Source organism: Lepisosteus platostomus, chromosome 11, assembly GCF_059453375.1.
Source record: "Lepisosteus platostomus isolate fLepPlt1 chromosome 11, fLepPlt1.hap1, whole genome shotgun sequence".
NCBI lineage: Eukaryota > Metazoa > Chordata > Actinopteri > Semionotiformes > Lepisosteidae > Lepisosteus > Lepisosteus platostomus.
The window spans coordinates 2,493,218-2,512,295 of record NC_142621.1 but is presented as its reverse complement, the minus strand read 5'-3'; the positions used below and the strand labels follow the sequence as shown (position 1 = coordinate 2,512,295).

The window sequence follows — 19,078 nt, the reverse complement described above, 5'->3', positions numbered from 1 at the left end:
TACTTGTTTATATTTCTGCTCCTGGTTTTCAAAGACACAAAAACAACACTTTTCCCCATGATTCATACCCATGACATGCACACTTCAAGGCTGGTATCAGAACGTAGTGGTAAAAATGGTGAAAAAGCTGCGGACACAGTATTTCACAATATTTCTCATTAACATCCATTAAAAAAACACAGGGCACCCAAGATCCTTCTGAGGTACGTATATAAAATTACCTCTTTTACCTCAGCCTGCTTTCTGCTGTCACGGCATATACCCCTCTATTTCAGTTTCCATAGAAACAAGTGCTGCATTCCCAGCTTGCAAAGATTAATTGATTCATAATTATCAATATGGCACAGCATATTTTGTTTGCATCTCAAATTGTCCATGAAATCATAGTAAAGATTTGAAGAACCAGCTATGTATTTCCAGATGTTCAGCATTGAAAACAAACAATGCGGCCTTAAGTACAGCTACTGTAAATGTACAGTAAATGTTGATGTGAAAATAACAATACTGCAGTTCTGCAAGCAGAATTTGTGACATTTCTATGAAAATGAAACACCTGTCTCATAGACTCTTTTACTCCTGCATTGTGTTAGAAACCCCTAACACAAATGACAACCAGCAAACAGATACGGAGCAGCCCTGCAGGGCCTGTTCTTCCACTCAGCCTTGCTGTGTCACTACAGCAGCTCAGCTCCTTGAAATCATACTGTAGTTCAAGGGGCTGCAGCGATCATTCGTGAAAAGGTCTGTGCCGATTCCGACAGGCGCTCGCTACACACAGCGCGAGTCTCAGATGATGGAAGTCGATGATGAGGAGCCTCTTTATTCTAAATCAACGGAACGGGAGTACGGCGAGTCGAACAAACACCAAAATGATCAGTTAAAAAAAAAATCATTGTGAGTGCATTCTTCAGACCAAGTTTCAGATCTGTCTCGGGTTAGGCTCTGTGTCCCCCCTTTCACAGGGGAACACCAGGAACCCAGCCCTTCACTGAGGAGGGATTGAATAGCTGAGCCTCTTGAACACATTCTCAACTTAACGCACGGGACCTTTGACTGAAGGAACTGAACCTTTTTAGTCCTGAACAGGGGCGACGACAAAGAGACCCGATACAAGTGTTCAGGTTGTATTAAAGCCTCAAAGACACTGATGAAGTCAACCCGTTGGAATTCCCCCGACTGAACACTGATCCACTGACCAGAAGCCACAAGCAGAGGCTACGAGGAAGTGCATTTAAAAATGAAGTCAGGGGGACAGGAAGGGATATGGGAGCTGGGAACCCCTGTTGCTGAAGCCGATAACCTGGCATTTTGGTAGAAAAGCTGGATGACATCCTGGGACCAATTAACCACTAACTGCCTAACAGGCTAGATGGGCTGAACCATTCTTATGTAATGTTCTCCAGCCCTAGCAAAAACAAATAACTAAAATGAAGATCAAGTGATTGTATGTATATACAGTATATAAAAGGACATACTGCAACTTTCAAAAATGGCTGTGGTTGGAAATCCCTGATGCTCTTCTGCATCTCCGTTCATGAGAAATGAAATCTGAGGAATGAGAGTTGACCGGCTGGACATGTTACAGTTTTTCTCTACCTCAAAACCAGTGTCGAGCAACTCCTACAAATTAAAGCTATACGATCTACCATGTAGACTCATGTTCCCTAATGCTCTGGTTTGTTTAAGTCTGTTCTGTAGAAAACTGGTCTTCCTTTCCCAGGGTATCACAGAGCTGTCTAGGGGAGGCAGCCTTACAGACCTCCATAATCAGCCATCATTCCCTCATCAGCCTCATCTGTCTGACAGGGCCTTTCCCCCTGGACTGGAAGACTGGCATGGTCAATCTGGCTCACGTGTGATTCATGCAGTTCGTGACGGCAGGACACAAAAACTCCTGCAGCCTGACACCGACATGGGCTCTAAAATCTCTGCACCGTGCCATCCCCTCTAAATCAATCTCGCGGTGAACAGGACATGTCATGTAAAAGATGCTCCCAGCAATGTCAATCATTACTCGTGCAAAAAGCTGCTTACTGGCATTGGGAAAAATGCATTTTCTCAGTGTTTTACAAGGGCTATCGAACAACCTCAAAATCAAAAGTGTTTATTTTTAATTGTCATTTGCTGGTAAGACCCTTTGAGGGCTTTTTTACTTCCTGAAATCACAGTTCATGTCAGACAAACGGATCCAAAAATCCTCTAAAGTGGAAAAGTACAGGAACAGAACTCTCTCCCTGTTGGTACTTTCTTGAAGGTCTGAGAAACCATTTCAGTTGTGCACAATAGCTATCACATTGGCTGTTTCTCAGAGTCACCAGCTCTTAGCACCCAAGCAAGGCATTGTAAGGTTTTGCACCGGTTTCAACATGTACTGGCTTCCTTCTACTAATCTCACTCAGAAAGACGATTATTCCTGGTTGAAGAGTCGTGGTCAAGCTGATCTTGTGCTTTCTAAGGGAAAATGATTTCATGGAGATGGCATCTAATGGTAACTATTTTACATAGTTTTCACCCATCAGACAATTAATTATGCTTTACAAACAGCCGCAAGTACTACCAGGAATTGGTGTGTAGCAGTACACTTACACCAGTAATTGGTATGTTAGTGTTATTGTCTTTCATCATTTCAGTCTCTGTACACAGATGGAAAACTTTCCAAGTAAAGCTTCTCCTCTGGATTATATTTAAGGAGACTTTCCAGCACAGCTATAATTGGGAAGTTTAAGTTCTGAATTCATACAGTACTTTCATTTCAAATGGTGCTTTAATTATGGAAAACCTTTTATTTAGCTTGGATGGCAATTGTTATTATAGACCATGTTAAACATTTGGCTTCAGTTCTATTTAAGTACCTCCAGCATTTGTTGCCTTTATGTGACGTGGTGATTGGTCTTAATGCTTTTGGCAGAAGGCATTTTGCAAACTTGAGCTTCCGAAACTTACAACCCATGGAACATTAGCTGGATATAAACAGATGCAAACAATCCCCGACAGCTTGAGACATCAAAACAAAAAAAAGGTTTTCCTGTTGCATCCTGGAAAATCTTTTCCGGGATTAATCTGATTTAAAGGAGTAAATGCAGGCTACACATGGCATCCTTACACTATTATGGAACATAAGAATGCTGAATTCATTGCATTAGAGGATACGGGCAGATCTGGAATGGAAAGTAAAGAGCTCCATAGTTCACAAACTAACTTCAGGAAGCTCTGTTGGCTGACTGGTATAGTTCAGAGGTCACAGGTAGACTGATTTTGGGCAGCAGTAGTCCTATCTGACTAATAACAGCAAGGAAGGAAATATTAATCTAGTCTAGGTGTCACCTGTATTCTGCCTCTCCGTATTGACTTATTTCCATCACAGTTACATGCTTGGCCAAAGGTTAGGCTTTTAAGTCACACGTATAAATGTGCTAAGGTGCCAAATCTCACATGATTTGTGGGGTCAAGAAACTTCCAACCTAAATTTGACAGAGCTGGGCCAGCCCAATAAGTGTAAATTGAGTGTGAGACCTTCATCACACTAATCAGACAATGGCTCGATGTTCCCCAGGGATCTATATATATATAGGACTATACGCACATGTGTTTCATATGTAAAATATAACTTAATCAGGATGAATAATTTAATTACATAGAGTTGACACACAAAAAAAAATCTATACAGTGCAAAAGGATCGGTGTTCTGCCCAGGAGGTTTATCTGCTGTCTGGAAAGCGGCGCTGTGCTTGGAGCCCATGAGAGACCGGGATCAGATCCTGCCAGGAGCGAGAGAGACCGTGCCCTTATCCCCCGCAAAGTGTAAAGACATCCGGCCGTCTCCCACAGGAGGCTTGTGAAAAATGCACACCGCTCAAAGCCCGAGAACAAGGACATTACCAAAAAAACAGGCTTTTGTAAAAATAAAAAAATGGTTTTCTAATGTGTGCTAATAAGATCAACATACATTTTTTTTGGTCCGGACAATACTTGTTCAGTTTTACTGAACTGAGTGATAAGAGTCAATCTGATTCCTTGCTGACTGGTGAGGTCTTAAACAAACAAAGGATTCTTCTCACGACTTTGAGCGTTCTGAGGCCCTTCTATAATAGCAAGGCAACAGATGCAGGGTGTGTGGGCAGATGAGGCTATTGGCAGGCTATTGGCAGTGGGATTCACACAGGCGCCGAGATGCGGCTGGTTCGTCAACACTCTTCAGATGGAGATCACCCTGAGCAAAGACAGCAGACTGCGCTGTAGATAGTCATCTCTCAGGGTGGTGCAAAGGTCCAGAAAACGTAAGGTGCAAGGTGCCTTGCACAATGAGACGAACCCTCGCCGTCACCCACTGGCAGGTGAATGCCCCGTCGAGGAGACAGGAAGAGGCAGGGGTTGGGACTACTAATCAAAGTTTACTACTGTACATGCCAGACACGGAACAGTGGGGCTTTCACAACATCCCCGAATCGCACGATGGGAAAATAAGTCGTTGTGTACAGCTTTCCTCCTGCTATTCCCACGGACTACACAAACCCACCCCTGCCGAAATCAAAAGACGCTTTGCGCAGGCGTGCGGTTCCGAGTCCGGTGCGGAAATAATCACAGGCGAAGTCACGTGTAGATCTGTGCACACAGCGGGCTGTCTACGTCCTGCAGAAATCAAGTATTTACCTGAAACTGCTGGGTAATGAGTTAGTTGACTGGACTTTGCACCACGGAACCGAAGTCCGCCTGTTATTGTTTCTGCTGTACGTTTCAGACCGAGAGGCGCTGTGCATTTAACCCGGAACTTTTTTTTTATATAAAGTAAAATTCCGTCCTCGCTTCCCTTCATTTGGGTCAAGTGTCTGCAAAAAAATAATGCCCCCGTTAAAGTTCTGTGCCAACCTCTCCTGGCTGTTCACGGAGCTGCCGGAGTTCGCCCAGCGGGCTCAAGCGGCGGCGGCAGCCGGGTTCCGGGCGGTGGAGGCGGCGTGGCTGTACGACGCGGACCCGCTGGATCTCCAGAAAGCCATTACACAGGCCGGGGTGGACGTTGTGCTCATAAACACACCGCCTGGTAAGAAATAAAGAGAGGTCTTACACTGTAGACAGGACATGCGCATGTTATTACGCCGCCGAGGAAGAAAAAAACGGCGGCTGTAGGACAACGCAATACGTCAACTTCACTGTGAAGTTATGCACTTCGCTAATGTTGGCTTTCTAACGGAATCGAGTACATTAATGTTAAGAAAGTTAAATACTAGAAAATGGTACGAAAGATACATTTTTAATGATTGCACTTCTTGCAGCAACAGTTTGCCTTATACACTGTGGGCTTGCTTGTCCCTATGAACGCAGCCTTCACATTATTTGAAAGTTTGCAAGACGGTGTCTCAGAGAGCAAACCCGTGAGCTGTCCATACCTTCATGTTTTTAATTGGCTTAAGGCGCGTCATTAGCAGCAGTTTGCGGGTTAGATTTAAAGGCACGTATCAGCTGGGACTCGTCACCGCCATTAATTTGCCAACGAGTTGTCTCATTGGCGTGGTCCTTGATTCACAACCCTGCGTGGATGTCTAGTCCTCGGCGATCTTGCTGATCCTTGCAGTTACAGTAAGGTAGAAAGATCCATTTGAATGGGGCCGCAGGATACGCTGTCACCTGGAACTGCTAGTTTACTTAGCATCCTTAGGCTGTGCTGCACGTCGTTTGAAGGGCACTCTCTGGAAGCTAAACGACGCGCTGTGCAATGATGATCGTGTGCAAATGAAATCACTCTGCCCTGGCCTGATGGATCACTGGTTCTCCTGCTACACGTCTCTTTGAATGCCATTCACCGCAGCCCACAGAGTACCCACAGTCCGCCGGTGTGCTGTTGCAGGAGATGTCGGGAGGGGAGACCTCGGACTGGGGGCAGTGCCTGGCCGGGAGGAGGATTTCAGGGCAGGCCTGGACCTGGCTGTGCGGTATGCCAGAGCCCTGGACTGCGACAGGTACGCGTGCCTCTGCAGGCCAGCGCTCAGAGCCGGTGGCGCACGTGGTGTCGTGAGAGGCGATGCGCGGGGAGACGTGCCTCTACTCAGGAAGCACAGCGCCACCGTCACGCTGGGCTCCCCCCTCGAACGCCGGATACTCAACGTCGGCCTGCTTTCCCGTGTTCCGCAGAAGTTAACCCGGGTGTCCCATCCTGTATTCTCCCAGACCAAAACCGGATTCGGTCGTCTCGCAGTACGGCAGGGGTGTCCAGTCCCGGTCCTGGAGGGTCGGTGTGCGTCATTCCAGCTCGGCACTGAACGAGCGAAACCATCTCGTTGTACAGCTTCGGCTGGGCCCATCGCACAGCTCGCCCCCAGGTGTTCAGGTGCTTCCGTTGTAAGACCGCCTGTAGGCGTGTCCCAGAGCCACAGTGCAGCCCCTGGAAGCCACTGCTGCAGAGCTGGCGTCTAGAGCACTGTGTCGGGCCCGGACACTGCCAGCCCTTTTTTGTACTTCAATGACAGGCGCAGGCGGGACTGAAAAGCAGTGCCCTTCTTAGTGAGCGGGGGAGTTCCCAGTGTTGGGGGCAGACGTGTGTAATGAATCACCTGCTGCATTAATTAGCGGAGGATTAGAAGCAGCCGGCTATGAGCGGGAATGATGAGACCCTGAGAAAACGGGGTAATAATCCGGGGGGCTACAAGAACTGTCAAGACCCGTGGCCGTCGGCGGGCACAGCAGATGCAGAGAGTTGGTATCGCTGTTACTGCTGATTTCGCGGACTGGTTCAGGGGGAACCTGGGCTCGCCAGGGCCGGTGTTACGTCTTAATCCCTGGGTGGCCTCTCCGGCTCCACTGTCCGTTTTCCCAGGATTCACCTGATGGCCGGGAGAGTGCCCGCAGGGCAGGATCGAGCAGCTGCAGCTGGGGAGATGGAGGCCACCTTCATTGCCAACCTGAGATACGCCGCGGATGTCCTGTCGAAGGTCACACCCGATCGCTGAGCTCAAAGCCACGGGGGGGGGCACAGAAATGTGAAATTGCTGCATTTCCCCCCCTGTAGATGTCAGTCGGTGAGGCTGTCGTTTCTGCGTAGTGATGATAGTCGATGGCGTGCGGTGCTTGTGCTTCAGGACGCTGTCTCAGGCCCGCCCGTGCTCAGCGAGGCAGGAACTGGGGGCCGACGGGGCCCCCCGAGGGAGGACCGGGGGGGAACATCGGGCAGGTCTGTCTGCGATGCCATGTGATTGTCTGGTTTTCCCCTTGCAGGAAGGGATTCTTGGGCTGGTGGAGCCGATCAACACCAGGATAACGGATCCCCGCTATTTCTTGAACTCGCCGCACCAGGGTAAGCGGACAGTGCTGCACGTATTGTTAGGCAAGGAAGAGGAGTTTGTAGAGATTGATAGAGGTCAGTGCGGCCCATTTAGGTAAAGATACGTTTTAAATGTGGGTATAAAACTGCATTAGTGGGATTATTCCCAGTTTGGGGCTATTCAGAATGAAGGCTGTCACCCGATGGCACTATTGTATGAAGATGCTGCCTGATCCTTGGATCAAGAAACTACTCACTCCAAATGGACTGGAATACCTGAAGAGTCTCCTCTCATTTGTACAGTAACTGTTCTTATATACCTTCACAGCCAAAATGTTGTTCTTCCCTCCGCTTGTCAGCGTTCTGCGTGTTTCAACACTGACGCGGGTCCCCACTCTAAAAAACTCTTTGTTCTTTCCTAGCTGCTGCTATTTTGCAAAAAGTTGGCCGTTCAAACATAAAGCTGCAGATGGTGAGCTAGGAAGTTTTTCTTGTGGTTTCAGTTCCTGAAATGACCATTAAAATATCCAAGGGTACAGTTTATAATGTGTGTGTATTTTGCCTGGTAACTCTAATTGGGGGCTCTTTTAAGGTGGCTGAATCAAATACAAGTTTTAATTTTACTTGCTGCCTGGTATGCATTCTGTGGAAGAATAGGTGTTTGTCATTTTAGATTCTTACCACAGTGACTGGTGCTGTGTTGACAATCTAGTTACGTTACAAACCTCCTCTGTGCCGCACTGCCATTTTTTAAGTCTCTGATCAGATTTGTATGTGTTTGATTTTGTTTTGTTTTGTTTTTTAAGCAGGAAGTTTCCAACTATTTTAGCCTTTTAGCATTAAATGTATTGTCTAAAATTTTCCATTGGCTGAAGTGCTGTATTAGTCATGCAATTACATTCACTTGTCTTAGCTGTAGCATTGAGAATATATTTTAGGAAAGCTTTAACATGCCAAAACTTAACTTTTAAGCTTGTTGTTTTTGATGAACAGGGGATATAAACCCATCTGGTTACTTCTGAGCTTATTGAACTGTCAGAATCAGCCTTGTAAATCAGCCCAAGGAGAAATATGATTAAATAAGGATGCAAAAGTAACTTGAAAAAAAGCTAAGCTTTCTGAAATCATGGCAGTGGAGACATCTTCCACTTTTCAAATATAGCGTTGTAATTGACACTTGCTGACAAAATTCATTATATGATTTTTTTTTTTTGTCCCAGGACATCTTTCACTGGCAGATAATGGATGGCAATCTCACACAAAACATCAAAACATGCTTCCCCCTGGTTGGCAAGTACATTTGCTTTTCAGGGGCATTTTCGGGTGAGGCAGGAATGTTTCAGTCAAGCACTGAAAACTTCTCTTTTTCTGCGTTTACAGGCCATATTCAGATTGCCCAGGTTCCTGGCAGAAATGAGCCAGACAGTCCCGGGGAGTTGAACTATCCCTACATCTTCGGTGTGTTGGAAGAAATGGGGTACCAGGGGTACATCGGCTGTGAATATCGACCCAAGGGTGAGTTGGCATGATTCCGATTGAAACTGGAGCCGACGAGATGGGTGTGAATTGAGAACCCAATTGAGAAGATGAAATCTTAAAAAGTGCATTATCTTGATCTAGCAGAAGCACAATGAGGTTACTATTAATTTTCATTAATGAGAGCCGTCACGGGCCGAGGCACTGCGGCCTGCTGTGCTGGCAGTGAGGGGCTTGCCTCTCCTCCAGTCGGGGATGGGGGTCTCGAAGGGGGGGGGTGTCGAAGGAGTCTTGCCCTTTTTGTGCTCACAGGTTTTGCAGCCAAGAGACGAGATGTGAAACCCCCCCCCCCCCCCGATACCTGGCTATTCCAGATCGGGAGGACGTACTAAAACCAATCTGTGATTCTGTTTTGTTTAAAACGGAGAATGTGTAAATAAAGCACTAAGCCGAGCTGCTTAATGACTTTTCGGGGCTACGGCCCAAAACCCCTGAGACGCAGAAGCAGCCGGCGCAGATGAAACCTTGATCCGAAAGCACAGAACAAGCGCGCAGATCGCCGGCGTGCAGGGCCGGAGCGAGACATTGAGGCGTGCTTTGAAACAGCATCTACATATTAAATATTTGGAGTGCCTGGTCAAGACAAATTCAGCAGGCCCAGGATAATTGGAAAGAGTAATTGTGACCATGCGGGGGATTCATTAATTGTAACGGTCTTAATAATCCCGATCTTTTTAACCCCTTGGTTATGTTCAACGCGATTTCTCATTATTAGCGTCGTTTTGTTCCGGGTCCCGGCTGGGAAAGGAGATGATGGATACAGCCGAAGTTTTCCCTCTCGGTGGTGAGGGGTCCGCATCACTCAGCTGTCCCCCAGCTGCTGTTCATTAACTGGAATATTGGGCAGTCCTGCAGGCGGGCTCCTATCTGTTCCCTGCGCTCTGTCACCTGCGGCCCTGTAATTGAAATTAAGAATGCGCAGTGGCGAGCGGGGCTGAGACGCTGCGATAAACACGAAGCAGGCAGCGGACTGGAGGGAGGGCGTCTAATGAGGCCATTGCTATGCAGAGCCAGGCATGGCCTCCTTGACTGAACACATCCAATTTCCGCCTCCCTCCCCTCCTCTTCACCCCAGAAACCGCTCTGATTGAGCAGGAAACACAAATGCTGACTTCTAGAAGCTCAGAGATTAAATGAGACTAATTTTGGCTTTGCTCCTTGGCCCACTGAAGCAGTGCTGCTCCTGGTTTAACTCCAGAAATGCACACGGCCTTGCCTTCAGCAAGAGAACTCTCAAAAAAGTCCTATTTTTTAAGTCCTCCTTGAACCTTAACCTTGACAGATACTGTACTGTCGCAAATTAAACGTTTTGGAGCTGTGCACATTGATGTGAAGTCAGGTGCTGGTTAGGATGGGGATGCCTGCAGTTTCCCCAGTGGGAACAAGAAGAAAGCATTAGGAGTCTGTGGATGACCAAACCACAGAACTGCACCAGGGCCAAGATCACCAGGTTGACACATTTTTTGACTCTGTAAACTGAAAAGCAGATCCTAATCACAGCAGAATAAATGTTTGCATGTGCCAGATAATGGGATAAAATGGTCAGCCTTCTTTCTGAGAGTCCTTGGGTGAACTGTGCAGGAGAAGGGGAAGGGAAGATGCTGGGCACTGCTGCTATACAGATGGTTTTATCTCTCCTTTCCAATGCGTGGCTTTAGGTACCACAGAAGAGGGTCTTGGATGGTTGCAGGAGTATTGGAGGAGCCACAAGTGAAGACTGAGGTTTGGATTTAACATCCCTCGATTGTTTAAAGACCACCAGACCAGAAGAACATTTCAAGAGCCAGCAGCCAAAACACCTTTTTTCTAAGCTTGGCCATGGCAGTGAAATCCAAGACCTCAATTCGAGAAATAAAGGAGTAATCCTATGTTACACACTGAACTAAGAAACTGACATTGAAATACGGTAAAACAATTGACTGCACCAGCACTGCCTTTTACAAGAATCCAGGGTGGAGAAATGTGGGCCGAGGTCAGTGACACCCACAAGATGTACTGTAGGTGCAGCCATTCTGAAGTAAATATGCAGATATTGTTACAAGAATGATCACTGATAAGGTGCAAAGTCAGAGCGCAGACATTACCGCTGTGTATGAAGCTGTAACCTTGAAAGATGCTCAGTAGATTAACCCTGCCTGCTGCTAAATCCAAAGCAAGGTGTTTAGGTGGAGACTCCAGCCTAAATCAAAGCTGCACCAGTGCTACTTCTAGCATTGGGAAGTACAGATTTGTGTACCGATAGCAGGGGTGGAAACTATACAGATTCACATTTCTCCCTTTCCAGTCACAAGTACATGGACACGGACCTCAGCCACTGCACAGACTGTGCTGGTGACTACCCTTTTAATCGTCATCGTCCACCGATGAAAAATGTCAGGTGTGAATTGTTGCCTGCCAAATAATAAAAATCCTTGAAATAATGAAAGTGCAGGTGAGAGGGAATGGGTATATATTACAAATTATGCCATTTAATTTCATAAATGATCTGTTCATATGAAAAGGAAAGCATTTTTTTTTTGCTTTATTTTAGAGATTGCACATTTATGTGCAGTGTAACCTATCAAGTTTTTTCTATGTTTTTTTAAACGGGGAATATAAACATGATGACTAGCTTCTTCGCAGTCAGGATTCCCCTTTTCCTGAGCTCTTATTTCTCCCACTCGCAGCAGCAGCAATAGAAGACAATCTCAGTATATCACAGGTTATGTCAAGTAAAAAGAATACAGGAAAAGGCATATGTAAATTGCACCTTAAACTCCAATACGACCAGTTGGTTACTCCATTAAAGAACTGTGCTCACAGCAATCATGGTTTCAATCTCTAATCTAACTTTTATTCCCGAGTTCATTTCTTTGTACTGTATGAATTGTAACAGTTTGACATAAAAGGGGTGAATGCTCTGCTATCTGAAGCCGCATAAGCACAGACCAATGCAGAACACTGTCAGCTGTAACAATGGCACTAACTGCAACCGGTGTTTGAGCAACATAGGGCATCCAGAAATTCATCTTAAACACAACAGACATCAGTATTTTTAATATAATGCAAAGTTTAATTCTGTTTTACACTTCAAATATTCTTTTAATCTTATATATACATAATGTACATATACAACATTGTCAGACCACTCAAATCTTAAGATTAACTTGTCAAAACACAAAATACTAAACTCCAGGAACTTGCATTTTTAAAGTACATCAATAGTTAGACCTTATTAAATACCCAGTGTTCTTAACTTGAAAACAAATTGCAAAAAAAGAAGTACATTGTCCTGCGTAGAACTGCGATTAAAACCTTTCCTTCTCTTCATTCATCTCTTTTAACGTGGAGTTTATAGAGTGCAAAGGTTATTTGGTTTCCGAATCAGTTTAGGTGAAATATTAAGGCTGGGCAGGAATACGTAGTCTGGCAAGTGACGTCCTTCAGCTCAGCAGAAAGTGCTGTGTGTTTATTGCACTCATGTGGTGGAACAGAGTGTAAGGAACAAGTGAAGCCTGTACCATGCCAGAGGGGCACCTCCTGCCCAATACTGAACACAACACCCTCACCTGAGGGGGACTTCATTGGCACCTTGACGTTTCAAAGATTCCTCTCCCAGGTCAACACAATAATCTCTCTCCCATTGCTAAAAAAAAACAGGCACTTTCAGAAGGTAGTTATTGGCTGTGGGGAGACGGCAGAAATGATAAAACCATGAAAAACAAATACCTGAATCTGAGAGGTCGTGGGTCAAACTGCAGGGACCGTTCACTGTATTTTGAGACCTTATTTTTAAAAAAAATTACTGTTTTAAATTTGAAACATTTTCTGTGTTCTACATTGTTGAATTTTCATATTTTTTAGTGTCAGATGTTGGTGAAAACTCCTTTTTCCTCCTAATTTAATTTAGTTTTATATAGGGTGTATAAGTGGAATTCTGTGGATGATTAAGGGCACATGGGCTGAAGATTTCTCAGCCTATTTCAAGCAAGGGTGAGATGAACTTTTCTGAACTGAAAAGGTCCCATTGTCAAGATGATCAGAAACACATGTCTCGCAGAACTCCTCTTCAGAAAGAAGGACATGCCTTTAAAGGGCTAATTGCATAAGTATTTAAACCATTATGCTAAACCGTATGCCCTGTTCCGTAAAATATTCACTTCTGACTAAGAAGCTTCATCAATCTTAGGTCAGCACTTTGAGGTAGTAGTATTTATACAAGCCTCTCCTGCCTTTGTAAAGTGCCCTTGCTCAAGATAAATGGCCTCTTAGGGTGCATGCAGTTAAGTGTACCAACAGAAGCATTAAGCCTTCTCTGTTCTGGATAACGCCTCGGCCTTGAGAGAGATACTAACAAGCACGCTAAACTTTGATCTGCGGGCTGCTCTTAATCGGTATCGTTCAGCCTCCTGCACGACGCCGACACTGGCCCTCCAGTTATTGCATCCCAGGTTTTTTTTTTTTGTCAAGCACGGCGGAAAAATTAAATGAAAATATAAATAAAAAAAACATTTAAAATAACTGAAGACATCTTCAAGACCAGGAAACCTCTTCCCATGCTAAACGGAGCATGATTTGGCACCACACGACGGGGGTGAACCTCTCGACGTGGTTTTGTGGCGATTGCCGATGCCCATGTGGCCAGCGTCGAGATGCTTGGCCGGCACGGACAGGCGGGTCTCGTTAGCGAGGCGCTGCGGTCCGGGCATGGATGGGAGCAGCTGAAGTCAAATATCGATGTAGCCAAACGAAGTGATGGAGTAACATCTAGACAAGGCATGATTAGGTTTATACCACGGCTGTGCGTAGAGAGGCCTAGTAACAGCGCTCTAAAGGCAGAGGGAGCCAGTATAGGGACAGTATTCGCACGGCAGTCTCCTGGAGAGCCAGTCGCTACAGCAGGCCTGTCCACAGGTTGAAGCAGGCAGTGTTGATGACAGCCTCCAGGTGGTGGTACATGGACACTAACTGTGGAGGGGGACTGCTGCTGGGCTGAGGATGCTGGGATGGCAAAGGTTCTCTGAAAACTACCTTCAGGCTCTGGAAAAGAAAAAAAAAACAGTGGCACAGAAACGCCATTTTTTATTGATGGTAATTCGTCAACGTGTCACGGCACTAAACCCATCCGTTCGCCTTTTGGACGTGCTCGATTCGACTGCGAGGATAAGAGGAAGGATTACAGTCTGGAGCCTTCACAGTCATTGATAAGAATTAATGTTATCAGCAGAGATTCAATAAATAATAATGATGACGATTAAGATAAACTGGCTCACCGTTTTCCCTGCCTGGAAGTCGAGGAAGACCAGAACAAAACAGTCCGTGAATTTTTGGTTTAAAACAGCCTGCCAAAAAAAAAAGAGGACAAATCAAACTACAGAGAATAAATGTGGGGAGTGAAAAGCGATAACGTATCCTAAAGGACTTCTGTGCCCCAGATGTCACTGTAATCTGCAGCACAAAAATGACGAGAGCCCTTTTTCCCTCTCTGTGTTGCCTCTGAGCATGTCTTATTCCAGGTTACATGCATAGCCCGCTGGAGATTATGTAGAAATAGGAGGTTTTTCCCCCATCAGCTTTTGGGGATGTCACAATCACTGGGAAATGTGGGACTGCCTTTTGTTTGATTTATACAGCCGCCATCTAATTTTGCAAGTGTCATGTGTTTAAGACTCGTTTCATCATGCCTCAGATCCCTGAACTGCACAGTGGACAGGAGGACCTGTTCTCCCTATCCCGGCCGGTGCTCTCCCCTACCCTGGTGACACACAACAGCTCGGGCAGGCGTGGCTGGCTAGTGATCACCCAGGCCTGATCCAGTGGCATCTGGACATCTCAACCTAACGAATCTCCTTGTAATCTTGGAAGAAACGAATCTCCTACACAACTAAGCTGCGAATAACCTTATCACTTAGTGGTGAGGTTACAGATGTTATATAGTAAAGAAGTCAATCCACAGAACCTTTTTAGCATTTCATTTACACTGTGCTGCAAACACGTCTCTCATTACAGAGGCTGCGTAGAAACTAGAGGGAAAATGCAAATGGCTGAACATAAAAACAGCCGGGATTCAAATATTCTTCTGGTTTTTCCATTTACTAGCTTGAAAAGGAACATAGGGGCTGCAGAATATTTTTGTGAAAAGGATTTTGAATCGACTGCCATGGCTACAAAAACTCTGCTGTTCGGTATACAAACACATACATGGTGGAGGTCTAAGGCTTACAGAGGCTTTTTTGGTATTTGAGGATGAAACCGGCGCTTGGGCTCATAATAACAAGCGCGCAGCTGCAGCGCGAAGGTGGAGAGGCGGGACCCTCACCAGGTACTGTATCCCGCTGTCGGTGTCCACAAAGTGCCGGCAGCTCTGCGGGAAACGGGACAGCAGCACCTTGATCAGACTCTGGTACCAGCCAGGCGTCATGGTCAGGAAGCAGTCCTGGATCAGACAGAGACACGTGATTGCCGAAGCTCAGCGGTGCTTTGCAGAGCCCTTTGGCAAGCCAAAATTTTTGAACCGTAGAGGATCTGATAAGAGGATCCACAGCATGCAGTGATAACGCTGTTTCTGAATTCTAAGGGGCTGCGTCCAACGTGTGACGAAGCGAATACCCAGCTTGATTAGCTGCCGACTACCACAGGCTCCATCGCGCACCCTGATGCAAAGTGGGCAGCCCGCCCCATTGCTGTTGTCAGGAGGTAGGCGTATGTTACTTGGCTCCGAGACCATGTTGAAGCCTGTTGACTCTCGTAACAGGGATCTTTCGTGACGCATCATGCAATTAGAACACACTAAAGGTTTCGTATGTTTCATAACACACGGCCCCCTCAGCTCATTCAGTTTCTCGTAAGGATCTCATCCAGGTCTCTCTTCCAGGGAGCCAGGGTATCGGCTTCAACCACATGGGGCAGGCAGCTTGTTCCACACTCCCACAACCCTGTGTGTAAAGGACTGCCTCCTGTTTAAATTCACTTTCACCTAGTTTCCACTTGTGCCCTCTGCTTTGTATTCCCCTGTTCATTCTGAGAGTGCATTTTCCTTTTTGAGAAACGCGTTCCTGATGAATAGTTTTCCGTTCAGACCTTACCATGCAAATTTCTGAAAAAACAACAAAATACTTAAAGCGGTCAAAGCTATCAGGAGAAGAAAGTAGCGGCTTTTTCTTAACAAAAGGATCTTTGCTACATTTAAATCTACTACATATGCAGCAGATTTTCATTTTCACAATGTAATGTAGAGGGATTCTGTTGACGCATATTGAATATACATTGAATATGCCTGGGGGGATATGATTTATGACATAACGGCTAACTTAAGGATGTGTTTGCAGTCAGGAAGGACAGTGATGTATAGTATTGATGTAAAGACAAGTGTTGTTTTGTTCACTCAGTGGTATACAGGGACTATGTTATTTGCTTTTCCATTTGTAAGAAGAAAAAGATGTTCAGCACAAGTAGACACATTTTTACTCTCACTGGAAATGAGCCTACAGAAGGCCTAATGCACAATGGAGATCCAGGCTTTAGCTCGGAGGATTAAGTGAAGATGGCTGGGAAATATATAATTTTGTCAGAGAATGAGGACATGGATTTTATCTGTTTCATAAATAAGGAGGGTGTAGTCTATGTATTCTGTACACTACATTTCTAGCTGAACAGGCTGTGCAAAAATAAGCACTCTCTCTTAAATCAATTCCTATAGATAGGGGTATTTATAAAGAAGGTGAAACCTTTAGGCCCACGCCGAAATGTTGTGAAGGAAAGCAGTATGCTGATTAATTCAGAGGTATAAGGTTGACTCTGGCACAGAGCTCTCTGCAGCTTGCTCTACATTTTGACAGCGTGACAGATAATGGGAAAAGACTCAATGACCATTAAACACTGGCACTTGAAACATTGAGGAAAGCTCTGTACATCGCACTCCATCACAGGAGAGATGGCTCCTTGGTTTTTTTTTTAAGGAGGACTGTGTAAGCAACGCTACCCAAGTAGACTGTTTCTGATGCGCACCTCCTGAGATAATGGTTTCTATTTCACTTTGAAGACTGAGGTTTAAATTGCACAAAGACTGGTTAGTGAAAGGAGCTCTAACTGCACTCTGAAGAGAAAACTGGCACCACTGCAATTGGGTTTCTATGCTTCAATTATCAACCAGAGCCCTACATGACATGCATTCTCCTTTAGAACTGTACTTCAATCAAGTGTTTAGAATGATAGTGTCTATTATTTTTAATTGTACAGTAAAAGAAGAGCACTGACAAGAATGGATTGTGGCCATTCGTTTGAACTTATTGCACAAATTTAAGTTGGGCAAGAAGGTTTCCCTCCTGAGAAAACAGAAACAATGAGCACCGCAACAATGAACAGTAACAGAAGGACAATTATGATTTCTCTATAGCTGCAAAAGCATGGTTAACCGGGCCCCATCAGCAGCTCCCACAAAATCACTTACCAGGACTTTACCGAGAAGGAAAAAAACACAAACCTGAGACTGAAAACATCTGAAACACCAGACAGGAGGCAAAAACAGAAAACAACACATGGCTGAAAACCAGGAATTGAAGCAAGGCCCTTCACCCCAGCTGCTCCAGGGGTGCTGTATAAATGGCTGACTTGCTTTCTGACCCCCAGCTTCTCTCCCTGTCTGCGTGTCTCATGGAGAGCAAGCTGGGGTATTTATACAAGCTGGTTTAATTATACAAATTTATGAGTTTAAAGTGATCTTATCTTAACTCGGTCTTCATATTCATCATCACACCCTTCAACAGCTGCAAGCGCTCAGTGTTGATCTGTTCACACACTCCTAGGAGAAGACCTAGGTAAAAAGCCCAGCATAACTAAGAAAAGGAAAGGGCACTGAGACGCATTCTGGGACTGACAGGCTGAAGAAACCGACCCTTCTCGGCCTCCAGTTTGAGGGGAGAAGGGACCCAAAAAGTCTGCTCAATGCTCTTCTTCAGAGTGAACAGGGAAACACGAAGCACAGGCAAAAACGATGAGAAAGTGCATCTTAAACTTTCAAAACCACCAACGGGGGTGTGACCCAGGCTACCCAGCCCTGCCGTTGAAGCCGATACCCTGGTTTCTTTCAAGAAAGAGCCGGATGAGATCCTGGATCAATCACCTGCTAACTACCTACAGGGACCCTCCCGTTGGTGATGGCTGCTATCTGGAACGGCAAGCTGAAATGGCTAAAGGACATGAGGGACTACTCCTGCCGCCCCCCCCCCAGTGACCAGCCTGTGGGCGCGGGCGGTTACCAGCTGGGGGTCGACCTCGCCCACGGAGCGGCTCTGCACGGCGTCCAGCAGCTCCTCCAGCTCGGCGAAGGACAGCTTGCTCAGCTTGAGCTTGTCCAGGGCCAGGTGCTCCCCGTGGAAGAGCCGCCTCCAGAGGTTGTCCCGGCGGCAGTGCGCCATGGCCTGCTGCACGCCGGTCTGGATCTGCCGGCGGGCCGCGGTCACCTCCGAGGCCAGCAGCGGGAAGAGCGGGGAGGAGTAGAACAGGCCCGGCGCCAGCCTGCCCTGCTGCCCCGCCGGGTAGAACTCGCCCGAATCGCTGGCGCCCTCCTCCCACAGCTCCGGCTCCAGCTCCTGGGCGCCGCCCGGCTCCGCCCTCTCCCCGGGGGCGGGCTTGGCCCCCGGGTCCCCGGGCTCGCGGTGGAGCGGGGGCAGCTTCTTAAAGCGCCGCATGTCGGCCGTGAGCCGCGGGAAGAGCTCCCGCTGGCTGGTCATGATGACGTAGTAGCGCAGCCTGCCGGGACACAACGCACAGGGATCACGGGTGAGCACGGACACGGGCCCTATACTCGACACGCCGCGGTACTGTGCCTGCGCTCCTGCGGGGGGCTTGAACCGTCCCGGGACGTGAATCGCGGCCATTAAGAGCCACAGGCGCGCCAAAACGGGAGGAGACAATGCGCGTCTAAATCGTCCCACCTGCGACGCGCAGCCGGGCCGCAGTGCCCCGCGGATTTCCCGGCCCGCCCGCTCACCTCAGGACGTGCCTTTCCTCTTCAGACTGCTCCTCGAACGGAGCCGCGCTGTGGCACACCAGCAGAGACACATCGAAGTCGTCGTGGTGACGCAGACCCTCCAGGTCCTTGTAAGAGCCCGAGCTGCAGAGAGACCAGAGGAATAAGAGCGACTGGGCTGGAGGGGATGGGGGGGTTGGGAGAAAACAAAACCTATACGACATATCAGCTTTTCGAATAAACTTCAGAAATCACAACACACAGGCAGTCGGACTGAAAGTTCAGGCAGAAAGTTAATAAAGTAAAAGTCCCCCAGCTGCACAGAGACAAAAGCAGACAAT

The 19,078-nt window shown here is 46.8% G+C and overlaps 2 protein-coding genes across 21 annotated transcripts in view; one reads left to right on the top strand and one right to left on the bottom strand.

Moving 5' to 3' along the window:
- The first annotated feature begins 4,505 nt into the window (after window positions 1-4,505).
- hyi (hydroxypyruvate isomerase) lies at window positions 4,506-11,593 on the top strand. 7 transcript variants are annotated; one of them, XM_088597849.1, is made up of 9 exons: window positions 4,542-5,038; window positions 5,804-5,954; window positions 6,809-6,923; window positions 7,207-7,285; window positions 7,675-7,724; window positions 8,473-8,542; window positions 8,633-8,767; window positions 10,447-10,510; window positions 11,073-11,593. In XM_088597849.1, exons 1-8 carry the CDS (start codon window positions 4,840-4,842, stop codon window positions 10,500-10,502), a joined length of 855 nt encoding a protein of 284 aa, XP_088453975.1. In that variant the 5' UTR covers window positions 4,542-4,839; the 3' UTR covers window positions 10,503-10,510; window positions 11,073-11,593. The 7 variants fall into 7 exon arrangements, 6 of the variants coding, with proteins under 6 accessions (XP_088453977.1, XP_088453972.1, XP_088453973.1 ...); XM_088597846.1 differs by lacking the exons at window positions 10,447-10,510; window positions 11,073-11,593 and adding an exon at window positions 9,504-10,327 and having other exon boundaries at window positions 4,536-5,038; XM_088597847.1 differs by lacking the exons at window positions 10,447-10,510; window positions 11,073-11,593 and adding an exon at window positions 9,504-10,327 and having other exon boundaries at window positions 4,541-5,038; window positions 5,843-5,954.
- A 224-nt stretch (window positions 11,594-11,817) lies between these two features.
- szt2 (SZT2 subunit of KICSTOR complex) overlaps window positions 11,818-19,078 on the bottom strand; it is an 81,271-nt gene continuing 74,010 nt past the window's right edge. For all 14 annotated transcript variants that reach the window (XM_088597831.1, XM_088597838.1, XM_088597834.1 and 11 more), the window contains 5 exons: window positions 18,759-18,881; window positions 18,025-18,517; window positions 15,087-15,203; window positions 14,041-14,109; window positions 11,818-13,807 (listed from right to left, as the gene is read on the bottom strand). In XM_088597831.1, coding sequence (XP_088453957.1) covers window positions 13,661-13,807; window positions 14,041-14,109; window positions 15,087-15,203; window positions 18,025-18,517; window positions 18,759-18,881 — 949 coding nt within the window. In that variant the 3' untranslated portion in view covers window positions 11,818-13,660. The remainder of the gene's footprint in view (window positions 13,808-14,040; window positions 14,110-15,086; window positions 15,204-18,024; window positions 18,518-18,758; window positions 18,882-19,078) is intronic.